Genomic DNA, 16,223 nt, shown 5'->3' with positions numbered 1-16,223 from the left:
TGTGAAAAGAGAGATTTGACATACACAGATGAACAACGTTTATCTCCTGTAACTGACTCAGCTACTGACCTTGCCACTTCTCCCCCTGTGCTCTCACCAGCTGCTGTCATGGGAAAGATTCCCTGATATTTGGGCTGGCCACACGTAAAGTCAAAAGAATGTCCATGGAGAGAGGGGTGGAAGAAGTCCAAGCTGCCAAAAGCAGCAGGCAAGGGGGACTTGGAGATGGTTCAGTGTGAAGCTGTGCCCTCTGAACAGGTGTCTCAGACTTGGGAGTGTAAATAAACTCTTCTACCACTTTATCACGCCTTCTCAGTCACGGATTGTATCAAGAAATAGTTCATTTTTCTCTACTCAATCTGTTCAGGACCTTGAGGTTCCTCCTCCTGTACCAACATATTCCTGTCTAGTTGTTGCAACCTAAGAAATACGACTGCAACATAACCAAATCTCAGTGGAACAGATGTAAATGCTATTTCTGTTCTGTCAGTGAGGCACTAAAACCCAAACAAATCCATTCAGGACAGCTTGCTGCACACACACAGGACACACTGAACATGTTAAAGTCAGTCAGACACCTGGAGTTACAGGTGAAGGGGACTAAAATAGAAAGGTCACATACAAATTATAAAGATCCCAGATGCAGAAGCAAATCCAACTTCACCTGCCACTGGTGGCTGGCAGGACAGAGGAGCACCAGCTCCCTGCCTGCTTCTGCCAGGTGCTCTTAATTCTTCCCAATGCTGGCAAATTAAATATTGCAATCTACATTCCCATCCCACAAACACGTTGAAATGTTTCTTTCTCGAGCCCTTACTTGCTGCAGAGGCTGCAGGCTGGGGGCTGCCCGGGTTTGTAGGAATGTCCTCAGCCTCAGACGTGCCCCAGCCCCGCTCCAGAGGTAACAGACTTACCAGAAGATGATCTAATGACAAAGCAGAGGAGCCAGAACACTTGAGTTGTCATTTTGAAGTAAAGTTTTTCCAGACTCAAAATGAGCTGGAGCCTTTTATGCCCTTCCCCCGATCCATGCTAATGAGAGGCAGCCTGAGGGGAAACGGGAATCACTGGCTGGACAACCCACTGGAGCAGGACCAAGCTGCTGCCTCCACCAGCCCTGCCCGGAGGAATGTGCTCCTTCCCAAAGGGAACAACCCCCTGGCTGCATCACCTGTGTCCTGGGAATAACACACCCACACAGGGTTCTGGCAGCACATTTTTATTTTGGGGAGAGTCTTACCCTCCTGTGGCACTCTGTAGGGAAAAACCCTAGGGAACAAGGCTGGCTATGGAGAGCTGTGTTCTGGGGGGAACTGGGAGATGCTGGAATACACCAGAGCCCTGGGACACAGGGTCTGTAAAGGACGTGCATGACAATGGAACATATCTGGGGATTTCTGGCCACCTCCAGTGATACAGCTGCTAATCTCATCTTTTACTTTCAGGAATCAGTTTCTGTGATTCTTTTCAGACTGAAAAATGCAGTAGTGAGTGTCTAGTCCAAGGGAAAGCTCTGCTGATCCCACACAGCTTTATTTTTAAATCTCTTTTTGCCATCATGAAGAACTCTGCAAATTTTCACACACCAAGCCAACCCTGATTTGGATTACTGAGTTCAGAAGGCTTATTTCTAAGTGACCTTATTGCTACACAAGATTTCCATTGTGACAGTTTAACTCACCAGCTGCTGCCGGGTGCTGTGGAAGCTGCTCATGACTTTAAGGGACAACCAACAATTTAAAACTCCATAAAGGCACTGAAAGGCTCCTGAAAGCCACCCTTGACAGAAAATGTAACCCTCAGCAAGGCCTGTGGCATGGGATTCAGTGTTGCTTAGTTTAAGCAGTTTGTTTTGTCCTGCCTTAATTAAGCATTTCAATAGGATTCCCAAAAGCTCAGGGCTTTGTCTCCAGCAGCCATGGGTGAAGATAGAGAAAATTCAGCAGAATAATGTGGAAAATAAATGACATTTCACCACATCTATTACTCAAGGAGTTACATTTCTACTGCAGCACTTACTCATCCTTGTTGTCCTCTGTTATTTGAAACATTTTTAATTCCAGGACTATCCCAAGATAGCTATTACAGGAATAGGAATGTAAACTGAGGATGAGGGAGAGGAGGGCTCCTCCATTGCTTTGGTGAGCACCAGGTACCAGCAGCTGGGGGAGGGGATGGATGGATGGATGGATGGATGGATGGATGGATGGATGGATGGATGGATGGATGGATGGATGGATGGATGGATGGATGGATGGATGGATGGATATACACACACATGAGCATCCCACAGACCTGTATGCCAAGGATTTTTCTGTTGAATTAGCTGGTGGTGCAATTCCACCCTCATTCATGTACGGCTGTGTCTGCAGTGTTTCCCCAGACTCTTTACCTGGGCAGGATCTCCATTAAGAGCACAGTAGTGGTGTTTGGATCGGCGCCGCGATGCTGGAGCAGCAGAGATGGAAAAGCTTTCCCAGCAGGGACGGGCAAAACAGGGACCGAAAGCAGCGCGGGCACGTCCGGAGGTTCCCCGGCTGCGGCTGTCTCGGAGCTCCGGGAAGGGAGCGGGACCCGTTCGCACGAACCCCATAGCTCCAGGCAGGACGCGGTGCCCAGGCAGAGCAGGGACTCGGGGCCGGGCCCGGGGCAGCTGCGGGTAAAAGAGTCGCGGGTCCCGAGCCCGGGGCGGCCCCGCGGCAGCGCCACAAAACGAGCGCGGCACGACCCAGATGGGACTCGAACCCACAATCCCCAGCTCCGGAGGCTGATGCCTTATCCATTAGGCCACTGGGTCACCCAGCGCTGTTTGCGCGCGCCGCCTGGTAAGAGCCCCGCCCGGCTGGCCCCGGCTCCGCCCCCCGCGGGCCGTCACGTTCTCTCTGCTCGCGGCGGGCCGGCCCCGCCCCTCCCTCCTCGCACACCATTGGCCGCGGTGCCGCCAGGCCCCGCCCCGCAGCGCGTGCCCGCGGCCCCGCCCGCGCTTCAGAGGAGGTTCCCGCCCTCGGCGCGAGCGCGTCACTGTCAGAGCCGCGCGCGGCCACTTGAGGGGGCCGATCCAGGGCCGCCCCACTGTCCCGGGGACGCCCGGTCACCGCCGCCGTCCTGTCCCGCGTCTTTAAACTTACCCTCACGGGACCGGTAACTCCATCCAGTCCCGGCGGCTCCACACTCGGCCTTCTCAGGGAACACCCTCAGGGCTTTGTGACCCCTCACGGCCCTTTTGCCCGCCTCAAACACGGCTTCTCCTGCCCCACACCCTCACCCGCAGCTTGGCCGCTGTCCTGCCCCAACTGCCCAGTCTGCCCCCATCTTTCTGTCTATTCGGAGCTGTCCCCTCCCTCACAGCCCGCACCGCTTGCAGCACCTCGCACACACCCCCTCGGGCACCTCAGGCACTGCCAGCCCTCTCCCTGCCCTCAAACTCACCATCCATCGCTGCGCCCAGATTTCACTGCTCCAGACCCTGCACTGCCAGCGATTCATGACCCAATGGAATTTCTTTGTGCCAGCCTTGCAGTCCTTCAGGAAAGCAGGTGTTTTACCTCCATTTCTGCTTTTGAGCTGCCTTTTTTTTCTTTGTCAAACTACTCTTTAATATCTCCATTTGTTAGCAATGTGCTTTCTCTGCTCTCGTTTTAGTGGGTGTTTTTTACAAAGCTCAGCACTGTAAGGCCCAAAACCAGTGATATGAGATGTCACTGGTAATTCCTCCTCCTTGACAAACATCTTCCATACCTGTGTGTGCCTACAGATTGGCATAAGTGGTTTAATGTGATGGTTTAGCACACAGACATATCGATGTGCACACCTGACACTTCTCTGTGTTGGACCTTATAAGTGTCTCGAAATGTCAGAGTTGCTGTTAGAGTCGTGTTTTCCCTACAGTTCATTGGTTTGAATATCTCCCGTAAAAATCAGTGTTATTTTGTATTCCATCCCTCATGAGCAGGCCAAACCCATCAGAAACGATCTCATCCCTTTTCAGGCCTTGCCACAGGGGCAGGAATCCTTTTCTTTTGTTATTCTGTATGATTTGGTTTTCATCTGCCCTCATGGCTGCAGAACTGCTTTCAACTGCAATCTCATATCCCCTTTTCTTTGCATTTCTGTGCACCACATTTCTAGGAGACAATAAGTGAGGCATGGAGCCCTGGAATCATGGAATCACAAAATGGTTTGGGTTGGAAGGGACCTTAAAGGTGATCCAGTTCCACCCCCTGGCATGGGCAGAGACACCTTCCACTACCCCAGGTTGCTTGGAGCCCCATCCAGCCTGGCCTTGGACACTTCCAGGGATGGGGCAGCCACAGCTTCTCTGGGACCCTGTGCCAGGGCCTCACCACCCTTACAGGAAATAATTTTTATCCGATATCCAATCTAAACCCCCTCTCTTTCGATTTGAAGCCGTTCCCCTCGCCCTGTCCATACACGCCCTTGTCCCGGGGGAAGCCTGCGGTGCTGCGCTGGTTACTGAGGCAGAATCTGCGCTGTGCTTGATGGAATGGGTGTTTCTGCTCCAAACCGCTCAGAGCGAGACCCCTCCGGGGATACAATTCCTCACTCCGATCCCCCGCTCCCGTCCCGGAGTATCACCGAGCCTGGCCCCGCGCACTACAGCTCCCGGCGTGCCCCGCGCCGACCCACGCAGACTTGCTGGCTCTACCTGCGCGAGGCACGCCGGGAGCCGTAGTACCGGACCTTGTGAATACGTCACGTCCGACCGGCTCTTCCGGGAGGGCATTCCCCGTCATCGTGAGCCGGGCTGCTTTCAAACCGGCCAATCAGAAGGCTGCTTTGGCTCGAACTGGCCAATGGCAGGGCGCGGCCGCGGGAAATTTAAATGCCGCGTGGGGCGGCCGTGGGCAGTGGCAGCGTGCGGCAGCAGCGGAGCGACCGGCGGCGGCTCCGGCTGAGGTGCGGGGGCCGGGACCGGGGCGGTGGGGACCTGGGCCCTGCGCTGCCCTTTTGGAAGGAGCCGTGCTCTGCCTGCAGTCCTGCCGGGGCCTCTCTCGGGAGCCTCCCGCTTCTCCGCTGTGTGCACTGGGGCTGACTGGGCTGGTGTATCCCAGCGCGGGTTGTCGCTCCGGCGGGGCTATGGCCGAAGCGAAGCCGGTTCTTATGCTGGGGGTGGCCGAGCCGCAGGGGTTTTCTTCGTTAGCCGTGTAGCCGTTGTTATGTGCTGCTGGCTGCACCCGCTCTGCAAACGTTCCTCGGGATCCTTCCCATTGCGAGAGCTCGTTGTTCTCGTCCAAAAAGGTCGGGGTGGGGCTGGGTGGGATCCTGTGCACCACAGGTACGTGATAGTGAAAATAGTATTTAACAGCGTGTGTGTGTTGTCTGTGGAAAGGAAAATCTATGTTGCTCCTGAAAATAATAACTAATAGTATTTGGTTTAAAGTGTCTTAAAATCGCGTGACTGTGTCTTCTGCTTTTGTGTTGATGCTAGAGCTTGTTGTAACATCTGGCTCTTTAAAGAGACAGTGTTTGATCAAGTCAGGTGTATTAATATAATCAAGTGCCTCTTATTCTTGAGTATGGATTCAATTTTAAAAATTTAACTTTTGTGGAGTAAATTTGCCTCTACTCTGTTTTCAGGCTTGTTTTTATCTGTCCCGCTCGAAACTCTAACAAGCAAGATGTCTACTAATGAGAATGCCAATACACCATCAGCTCGATTGAACAGATTCAAGAACAAAGGAAAGGACAGCACAGTGAGTACTCTGGTGCAATTAGTACTTTAGCCAGCCATTGTCTCTTTAAATCTAAGTTTCTACGTTTTGAAAGCCAAGAACTTACTCTGAGTGTTTTTCCTTAGGAGATGAGAAGGCGACGCATCGAAGTCAATGTGGAGCTGAGGAAAGCTAAGAAAGATGACCAGATGCTTAAGAGAAGAAATGTGAGCACTTTACCAGATGATGCTACTTCTCCCCTTCAGGAAAACAAAGGCAACCAGGTAAGTGGGTACTCAGAACAGACACACTTGGAGGGTATTACCAGCTAAGGTCCTGCAGCCAGGCCAGCATGAGCCCCTTCTCGAGGGCAGGACAGCTCTACTACATCTGCATTATCAACTCAGGCCTGTGTTATCACCTCTAATGGACAGCACTCTTACACACAACTGGGGATGCCTTAAGATTTAGCTTTCATATATTTCAGATTTTGTGCTTCTTTAGTGTAACTCTGAGCTTCATATTACAGAATCACAGAATAATGAGGTTGGGAGAGACCTCTAAGATCATCAAGTCCAACCTATGCCCTAACACCTCAACTAAACTATAGCACCAAGTGCCATGTCCAGGCTTTTTTTAAACACATCCAGAGATGTGTTTCCACCAGGTGATCTACCACCTCCCTGGGAAGAGCATTCTAGTACTTTATTATTCTTTTGGTGAAATTTTTTTCCTAATATCCAACCTATACCTTCCCTGATGTAGCCTGAGGCTGCGTCCTCTGGTTCTGTCAGTGCTGCCCGGTGGAAGAGACCAACCCCCACCTGGCTACAGCTTCCCTTCAGGAAGTTGTAGAGAGCAATAAGGTCACCTCTAAGCCTTCTCAAAGGGGAGGCTTAAGTGTTAGCAAGTTCTCTTTACAGGGTAGGCAGACAAAACAATCCTTTTCCAGCTTGGCCAAGGACAACTATTACAACCTCCAGGCCCAAAAAGTATAAACAATGGTGAATTGAAGAGAGAAAAATAAAGAGGATGGAACTTAGGATATAACCTAATGCTATAACTGGACAATTAACTCCAATATGCAAATGGACCAAAACTTATAAACGTGTCAGACCATGTTACCATTTGTGGTTGTGACCATTTTGGTTCATCTTTGGTGTAGCCCTGGCCAGGCTCTTGTACTACCCAAGGTGTATCCACTGAGGCCTTTTAATAAATTTATTCTTTAACTCTGTCTGGCCTGTCTTCCAAGTCAGCCTTCTCAAGGCATCACTGGCTGCAGCTACATTTTAAGTTTAGCATAACTGGTATGAAGCACATGGTTAATAAAGCTTTCAGCAGTTCAGATAATTGCAGATGAAGCTGTAGCTGCTGAGGTTTTGAAATATCTCATGGTGCTGGCACTAAGGGAAGTGGCTGTAAATTGGGGCCTATTCATGGTATTGTGTAAGAGCTCTCTGTGGTCAGGAATGCACCACAGGCCCAGTGAAGCGCTCATGTAATGTTTTCTTGTACAGGTTTTGGCACACTGGTCAGTTGAAGAAATAGTCAAAGGAGTTAATAGTAATAATATGGAGCTTCAGCTACAGGCTACTCAGGCTGCCAGGTAAGCACTTCAGAGGAAACCAGCTCAGCTGTGCAAGCCAATAACTAGACAAGGTGAGAGAATTGACTTAGGAGCCTAAGTGGCTGCTTATGTCTTTCTTATCAGGCAGTATTTCAACAAACACCATCTCATATACCATGTTGAGGTACCCATAACTTAGGCATAGTTTTATTGAAACCATGTGGCTTTTGAATATTTCAAGTGCCTGAATATTTTAGTAGGAAGAAGTAATTTCTTCTAGTGGTGGCAAATTTAATAGTAGTCACCTTAGATTTGAAGGAGTAATTATAGTAAACCCTTTATTATAGCAAAGTAAAGTACCTTTTAAACTGTGTTAACACTTAGGTCTGATATGTATGAGTGTGGCAATCCACCTTAGAATAATGTGGACAGTAAGATGACTGGGGTTTGAAGTCTGCAGAGTTTGTTTCTTCTTCCAAATCTAAAATATCCTTTCATAAGCTTGCATGTTGCTGCAGTGCTGCTTCTGGCAGTCACTAACCTCTCTGCTGAGAAGCCTCTAGCAGTTCAGATGTGTAATGACTCCTGCAGGTCTGCTTTACTTCAGAGGCTGAACAGAACCTCTCCCATAGTGAAGACATGCCAAACCCAGCATTAACAGAGGCTTAGGAAGCCAGTGTTCAGTTTGTCTGCATTTCTCTTTCATCCCGTGTTGTGTTGCCTTCTCTGCATGTTAAGACAATGCTAAACTTTTTACATACGGTGCTTTTAAGACTTTAATTTGTTGTTCAGATGTCTGCAGGCAAAAATAATGCTTCCTGTTTGCCTTCCTCCTTAGGAAACTACTCTCAAGAGAGAAGCAACCCCCAATAGACAACATCATTCGGGCTGGTTTGATTCCCAAGTTCGTCTCGTTCCTGGGCAGAGCAGACTGCAGCCCCATCCAGTTTGAATCTGCCTGGGCACTCACCAACATTGCCTCTGGCACATCAGAGCAAACCAGGGCAGTGGTGGATGGAGGGGCAATTCCAGCCTTCATTTCCCTGCTGGCCTCTCCACACACTCACATCAGTGAGCAGGCTGTGTGGGCCTTGGGGAATATTGCAGGTATGTCCATGTGCTGCACAGCTCTAATTATCCTCCTGACAGGAGGTTATAGTCAGGTGGGGTTGGTCTCTTTCACCAGGCAGCAACTGACAGAACCAGAGGACACAGCCTCAAGCTACACCAAGGGAAATTTAGGTTAGCTATTAGGAAAGTTGTTTACAGAAAGTTCTGGAATGGTCTGCCTGGGGAGGTGGTGGAGTCACCATCCCTGGATGTCTTTAAAAAGACTGGATGTCTTTAAAAAGACTGGATGTGGCACTGGGTGTCATGGTTTAGTTGAGGTATTAGGGCAAGTGTTGGACTTGACCTTTAAGGTCTCTTCCAACCTAGTGATTCTGTGAATTCTGGAATTCAGACCTGTGCCCTCGTCTGAGGTGAGAGGCCATCACTGACATCACTCCTGCTGTGCCATGCCCTGTGCTGAGCTGCTTGGGAGCTCTGCCCCAGTGGCTTTCCAGTCATGACATGCCCTGCATTGCAGAGCAAGCTGTAGGAAACTTTGTCTTCAGAGCTCATGCAATGCCTGGCCCAGCCTGTGGGTTGTATTGTGGGCACTGCTTCCAGATTTCAGCTTTGATGGATCTCTAATCATGCTACAACACAAACCTTTTGCAGCCATTGCAGTGTTTTTGTGACTCAGCAATGAGCTCTGCTCTGTGTGTTGACTAAAAGGGGGAAGGCAGGAAGCAGTGACTCAAATAATTATGTATGTGATGGCCAATATTCCTTGCTTGCTGATAAGTATTGGTACACTGAAGTTTCTCATGCTTCTCTCAGGATTACTTGATCTGCCAGTGTTGGACCCAGTCTTTAAAAATTGGTCAAAATAAATAATATAGTTAAATATTGTACCTGCTGTATTATGGTTTCCAGTGGCTGTGCCCTAGAGAACAGTGAATCTTCACTCAAAGAATATTACCTTGTTTAAAAGCCTTATTTGATTGGGGTTTTCTTAAAGTTTATCCTTAGACTTTTAAAATCAACTATAAGGTATTTATTATACCCTGCAATTGAATTCTCAGTGAAACTCTGACATGCTATCAGTATTATTCTGTAGCACCCAATCATTCAGCTGATGATTATAATGCATTTCAAGTCCCATATTGTAGGGATAGCTCTGTTCTAGTGTAGGGCTTAGATTTGTCTCCAAAGAAACATGCAAGACCCTGCATGGTTATGAACTATACAGCTTTAGGAAAAGCCGCACAGAAAACACTCTACGTTACCTCTTCTTCCAACACTAAAGGTGAAGCTCAGTGGCTTGATTGAACATGCTTGTCATGTGACTGAACCATGGCATAGTCCTTTTGTCCTCTCATTCCTTCTGATTTTATCCAGCCTTTCTTAAGGACTAGAAGAATTAATCCTCTAACACACAGTGGTTCTGTGTACACATATTCCTTTTTCCCTGGTCTTCACCTGGCTTTTTTCTTGTTTCTTTCCAGGGGATGGTTCTGCCTACAGAGACCTGGTTATTAAATATGGTGCAATCGAGCCACTGCTGAGTCTCCTCGCTGTTCCTGACCTCTCTTCCCTGGCTGTAAGTGTGCAGAGTGATTCAAGTACAATTACTGAGTAGACCCTAGCTGAATTATTGCTAACCATTTATTCTTTATTATTAACCATTACTCTTTATTATTAACCATTGCAGTCTGGATATTTACGCAATGTTACGTGGACCCTCTCAAACCTGTGTCGCAATAAGAATCCTGCACCTCCCATCGAAGCCATCCAGCAGATCCTTCCGACCCTTGTGCGGCTCCTGCACCACGATGACCCTGAGGTGTTGGCAGACACATGCTGGGCAATTTCCTACCTCACAGACGGTTCCAATGACAGGATAGAAGTTGTTGTGAAAACTGGATTGGTGCCACAACTTGTGAGACTCCTGGGATGTAGTGACCTGCCAATAATGGTAAGGGATTGGATATGCAGGCTGCTGTGCAGCCCTAGCCATGATTCAAATCAAGCAAGTTAAGGAGAGTAGTGTCCATGGAACTGAATGGCTCTTTTCATACATGAGTCAGGTGCCTGTTCTAATTTTTGTCAAGTGAGACATCAGTTTCTCTCCTGCCTGGGTGTTGTCCTACATGAGACAGACTGCTGCTGATGATGATGACTATTGAGCTGCTTTATATAATCATTGAATTTACTTCACAGGCCAGCACAACAGTCAACATTCACTAAAGCTTGCTTTTCAATCGCTGTTTCAGATCCAAGTTCTCAAGACAGTGTTCGCAAGTGTGCTCTGTACACACTATAATTAGAGCATAATAAAACTGCATTAGTATTTAGCAGGTGGTTTCCCTAAGCTCTGTCATGGGTGGTTGTTTGCAGCCTGACCTTGGAAGGTGTGCAGCCTGTGCCTGCAGACAGGAGTGTCTGCCTGTGGAATGCTAACAAGGAGCACAAACCCCAATTGTACATAACAGGTCATGCTGTTAACCGGGAAGGTTAGAGTGGGTGGCCATCAAGTATAGCTGTGTTTGGTATAATCTAATCTGGTTTTGAACAATTTCTCTAAGTATTCCATTCATCTTTGTTTCAGACTCCTTCACTAAGAGCCATAGGAAATATTGTCACTGGTACTGATGAGCAGACACAGGTTGTTATTGACTCAGGAGCACTGGCTGTCTTTCCAAGTCTCCTTTCTCATCACAAAAACAACATTCAGAAAGAAGCAGCCTGGACAATGTCCAACATCACTGCTGGGCGTCAGGATCAGATCCAGCGAGTTGTAGACCACGGTCTCGTGCCTTATCTCATTGGTGTTCTGAGGAAGGTAAACAAAGCCTATATTTACAGTGTTGAGCCTTTTCCTATTACTTCTTTGTGTTCAAACACTCTGCTTTTACCTTCATAGGGGGATTTCAAGTCTCAGAAGGAAGCTGTGTGGGCTGTGACGAACTACACAAGTGGTGGAACAATTGACCAGATAGTGTACCTTGTTCAGGCTGGTGTTCTTGAACCCCTGCTGAATCTTCTCTCAACTAAAGACAGCAAAACTGTGCTCGTTATCCTGGATGCAGTTTCCAACATCTTCTTGGTATGTGGATGCAGTTATACTTGATTATTGTCTGTGTTGTTGCTAGTGGCTCTCCAGTAGCTGCTGCTGAATCTCTTTCCAGAGGTAATTCCACACTTTTCTGTTGCAGGCTGCTGAGAAGATTAATGAGACTGAAAAGCTTTGCCTCATGATTGAGGAGTGTGGGGGTCTAGACAAAATTGAAGCTCTCCAGTCACATGAAAACGAACAAGTGTACAGAGCCTCATCCACCATCATTGAGAAATACTTCTCAGCAGAAGTAAGTGGCTTCAGGGGTCTCTTCCCCTTTTGTTTTCTATTCCAGTACTGACTGCTAGATTCAAATGCTACTGTTATTCCAACCTTCTTCTTTTCTTTCCTTCTAGGAAGAGGAAGACCAAAATGTTGTACCAGACTCTACTGCTGACAGCTACACTTTCCAAATCCAGGACAGTACCCCAAATTCTTTCAACTTCTAGGTCTTGCATGTACTGCAACCACCTACAAGTGGTTTAGCACACAAATGACTGCCACCTCTTTGTCTTAATATTTCCTCTTGCCTTTACTGGTTTTTCTGTGTTCTGTAGCACTTTGTCCAACTGAAACATACTTGAACAGTTCAAACTCTATATGTATCTGTGAATTTTTAAATGTAAACCTCATTCTTTGAGATATACTTGTAAATACTTCCTGTTTCTGTCCTTGTCTGGGGGAAGAGAGCATGTGAGCAATTCAGGCCTCTCACAAAGCATTGAGCCGCTGCTCTGCAGGCCTCCCCATAGCCTCTTACCTTCTACATGACCTGTTGCAGTAATAAATACACTGAACAGGCTTTTAAGGAAGACTTACTTGAAGTTCAATAAAGTGTTGTCAGTACATCCAATTGAACTGTGTCACTCGCTCTCTTAAAAGCTGACTGATGGAGTAAGTATAATTTAGACAAAAATTGTTAATGGCATGAATGCAGGTGCAAACCATGAGAAATTCAATGCTGAAGATGGTGGATTTAAAGCAGCTTGTTCCCCCCAAGCTCTGATTTCTGCATGCAGCAGCCTTCTGTTATAGGACCAAGGAACTGCTGCTTCTCTCTAGGTACTTCCTATAGAAATCTGATTAATCTTGCCCTGTGTGTGCATAGCTGAGCTAAACTAGCTTCAGCCTCTTGGAGAAATATTTAAAGACTAGTAGTGCTACTTAGTAGTTTGGAGGAGAGGTAAGTACAGCAGTTAACCAGTTCCATACATGTTCAGGTACCCTTTTGATAGAGCGTAGGAAATGCTTGAAGCAGTTGCCTGCCCGAGAGCAAAAATGAAGGCTTTGTCTTGGAGTCAGCTGTCCCTTTATGTCTAAAGTCATTACTTACAGGAACCCATTTTGTCCCTCAAAGGGGTTATGCAGGATGGGGTTTGCAGGGGGAAGAGTATTGTATGGAGAGGAAGAACTGTAGTTTGGTTTTCAGCTTTTTTGGAAAAGCTTGGATTGAGCTATTTAACTTGAGCCACCCAGGAGTTAAATGTGCTGGAATAACTATATTGTCTCAGCTTACTGAGTGTCTCTAGCTCCAATGATGGTGTAGGAGAGGTCAGAGTTCAGGGCTAGATGTTTCATAAACATGACTTAATTGGACCACAGCGTGTCATTTATATTAATAAAAGATAGGGGGGGAAATTCTGATATGTAGGCAATTCTCCCAGAGTTCCCATTGGCTTTGCTTCTACCTTTATGGATGGAGGGGAATAAAAAAAACAAATACAAAACAAACAAACAAAAAGCCCTTTATTCTGCTAGGTGAAGTTGATATAATCTGGTATTGTCTCCTGTATTAGTCACCTTCTGTGTGCTTCCAAGTTTATTTTGAAGTGCAGAGGTGTAGAAAAGTGGATTTGGGTGTAACTCTTTGGCAATCCATGGAAGATCAGGTGTGCTTCGTGAAGAATTCACTCTTGTGTGCTGCTAACAAAGATCACTTTAAATGTGTTATTGCTAATGTAGATGATGTCACTCTTGCTTTCATTAGTGTGGGGTAGGTCTGCTGCTCCCTGTCCCACACTTGCTGGCAAATGGTTCCCTCTCTGACTGGAGGCTGGTGCTCACATCCATCCCTGGGACCTCTCTGAGGCTTGGCTATTGCTGGATTGTGATAAAGTTACAAAGGGCAGTAGATAATTTGTTTATAGCTACAGTCCTATACATCTTGTTAGCAACAATACTGGGTTGTGCAGAGCAATCTCTGTGAGTCACTGCCATAATGATTGTCCTGCTGGGCTCTGGGAGTTCCTGCATCCAGCTCAGAACCTGGTCCTGGTGACACATCACTGTCACTGATGTGCCAGCAGGGGTTGCAGATTCTACCTGTCACAAAGGAGACTGGCTTGTAAAAACTACACCGTCCTGAACACATCATCATGACCTTCATACTGCGCACCACTTTAACTGTTTTTCTTTAACTCCAAAAAAGCTGTAGCAGGTACTAAGCCTTTCTGTGGGTGTCTCTAAAGAGTCTGAGCTGTGCCTGTGCTCTGTTCCCAGCCCTGCCTGCCCCTGGACTGAAGGCTGAGGCTGCAGGTGCCACCCAGGGCCCATGGAGGACAGTGCCACCACAGGTCCCACAGCTCCCCAGGACCAGAGTCTGGCGTTGCCATACCTGTGCCCCGGGGAAAGGAGCAGCCTTGCAATGCTGGAGCTCTTCTGTGGGGAAAAGCAACAAAACAGGGCATTGATGCAGCTGCAGTGAAACCTCTTTGTCCTTTGCTCTATTGTCAAACCTTCACCGTTGACCTAAAAGCATCCGTTAGAAAATAATGATTGTAGAGAACTGGAAGAATTGACCCTTGTGGTGGTGTTTGCAGGGGTTCCAGGACCAGGGAAGAGATGAGAATGTTGACTCCATGTTTCAGAAGGCTTGATTTATTACTTTATGTTATATATTATATTAAAACTATACTAAAAGAATAGAAGAAAGGATTTCATCAGAAGGCTAGCTAAGAATAGAAAAAGAATGATAACAAAGCCTTGTGACTGACTGAGACAGTCTGGACAGCTGGGCTGTGATTGGCTATTAATTAAAATCAACCAACATGGACCAATCACAGATCCACCTGTTGCATTCCACAGCAGCAGATAACCATTGTTTACATTTTGTTCCTGAGGCTTCTCAGGAGAAAAAATCCTAAGGAAAGGATTTTTCATAGAACATGTCTGTGACAGACCTCTACGAAAGCAATGGTGCAAAGCCAGCTTTAGTGAAGGAGTCGTTCCTTCCCGGATTTCTGACTGCGGGTTTGCAGGGGCAGAGCCGGAGCACCGCGGGGCCGGGCGCTGCAGAGCAGCGCGGGGCCGGCAGGGGGCGCTGCCCGAGGCGGGATGATCCCGGCGGGAGCGCTCAGGTGGGATCTGCTCCATTTTCCCCATAAAAAACACCGAGCTCCGGCTCCGGGGCACTCCGCGGGGTTACACAGAGCATCTGTGCGCTAACTCACAAGGTGTTTAGCCAGGTTAAATACCGAATATAAGATATAACCTTTAAAAGCCCCTTTAAAATCAAAGTACTGTTATATCAAAACACAAGTCCTTTAATTGCTCTTTAGTATATGCAGGGTATTTGGCTTTGTGTCTCTGTATATAGTAAATGCAGAACACTTGTTCAGTATTGTTCTCTTGGTTTCTTTTTTTCTGAACTACTTGTTTCAGATTTTTCCAATATATTGAGTTAATAATAGAACACGGCAAGATCTTTAGATGCCTGACAGCTCAGTGGCTTAATAATTAACTTTCTGGGGCCAGAGACTGTTTTTATCCAAGAAAAATGTGTTCAGCCTATCCACCAGTGAGCCCTGTTGGCAGCATGTATTTCCACAAACAACAATCTACAATGATTATGAGTAAGTGACTGGGGTGAGTCACTCCTTATTCTAAGAAAATGCAAACTATTTCTGAGGTTAGGATCACAGTCACCCATGAGGATACGTCTCTAGCTTCAGAAACGTGGTAGGAGCAAAAAGGAAGACGAGAATTGTTATTGCTCCCAGTTTTTAGTTTGTTGGGTCTGTTTTTTTTTGGGGGGGGGTGTTGTGCATGGCCCAGTCAGATTTAAGAGCTTGTCCTCTTTATGTGTCAAATGCCTCATTCAGGACACGGGCTGGAATCAATGTCTGGTGGCCTGAGTGTCAGTCTGCCAACTCCTCTGTGCTGAGAGCAACAACAACAGACCCCTGCTGACATCAACTGGCTTGGAATGCAGTTGTTGCTAATGCTATTTTATCTGTGGAGTGATGGCAAGATTGCAGTCTGAGATCTCAGCAAACGTAACTGCCTCTGAAATTCTGATGGCAGCAGATGCTGCCTGGCTGATTGCTCCATTTGCTGTTCCCCAAGGTGCCAGGCTCTGCAAGGAGAGCTGGGACTTTGCAGGCATGCAGTTCTGTTCACTTTCCCCTACAGGAAAAACAGATTAAACTGTGGGAAAGTTAAGAATGGTTAAATCAGTAGAAATCTATTTTTTCTTTTCCTGTGAATTACACTGAACTATTCTCTTAAGCAAAGCTGCTTCCTGCTACTCTATCCAGAATGATTTAAATTGCACAGAACCACAGTGGTGCATCAGCAGCAAGAGGCAGCTGTGGTTCTGCAGGAAAAGGAATTCACTACCCAACAATATTTCACAGATCTCTTCTGTTTCTAAATCTATTTTACAGCAGAGCAAACTGAGACACAAGAAAGGTATCCACAGACATTCAGAGAGCTGCTGGCAGAATTCACCTGGAGCCTGGGAATCCTGATGTCTGTCCCTGTAGTTAACCCATGGCACCTCTGCTCACTGTTATCCTTTTGCTGGATATGGGATTATCCC

The 16,223-nt window shown here is 47.2% G+C and overlaps 1 protein-coding gene and 1 non-coding gene across 2 annotated transcripts; one reads left to right on the top strand and one right to left on the bottom strand.

The window, feature by feature from the left end:
* Nucleotides 1-2,724: 2,724 nt before the first annotated feature.
* TRNAR-CCG lies at nucleotides 2,725-2,797 on the bottom strand. Its single transcript has one exon. It is a non-coding gene; the product is annotated as a tRNA-Arg (tRNA).
* Nucleotides 2,798-4,854: 2,057 nt separating this feature from the next.
* KPNA2 (karyopherin subunit alpha 2) lies at nucleotides 4,855-12,257 on the top strand. The gene is made up of 11 exons (XM_030962253.1): nucleotides 4,855-4,917; nucleotides 5,599-5,714; nucleotides 5,819-5,956; nucleotides 7,193-7,281; nucleotides 8,081-8,349; nucleotides 9,795-9,889; nucleotides 10,001-10,264; nucleotides 10,898-11,131; nucleotides 11,213-11,395; nucleotides 11,505-11,654; nucleotides 11,761-12,257. The coding sequence occupies exons 2-11, from the start codon at nucleotides 5,640-5,642 to the stop codon at nucleotides 11,851-11,853; spliced, it is 1,590 nt and encodes a 529-aa protein (XP_030818113.1). The 5' UTR covers nucleotides 4,855-4,917; nucleotides 5,599-5,639; the 3' UTR covers nucleotides 11,854-12,257.
* The last annotated feature ends 3,966 nt before the right edge of the window (nucleotides 12,258-16,223 follow it).

Source organism: Camarhynchus parvulus, chromosome 18, assembly GCF_901933205.1.
Source record: "Camarhynchus parvulus chromosome 18, STF_HiC, whole genome shotgun sequence".
In the NCBI taxonomy this organism is placed as follows: Eukaryota; Metazoa; Chordata; class Aves; order Passeriformes; family Thraupidae; genus Camarhynchus; species Camarhynchus parvulus.
The sequence above is the reverse complement of the archived record's forward strand: the minus strand, read 5'-3'. Positions and strand labels throughout refer to the sequence as shown.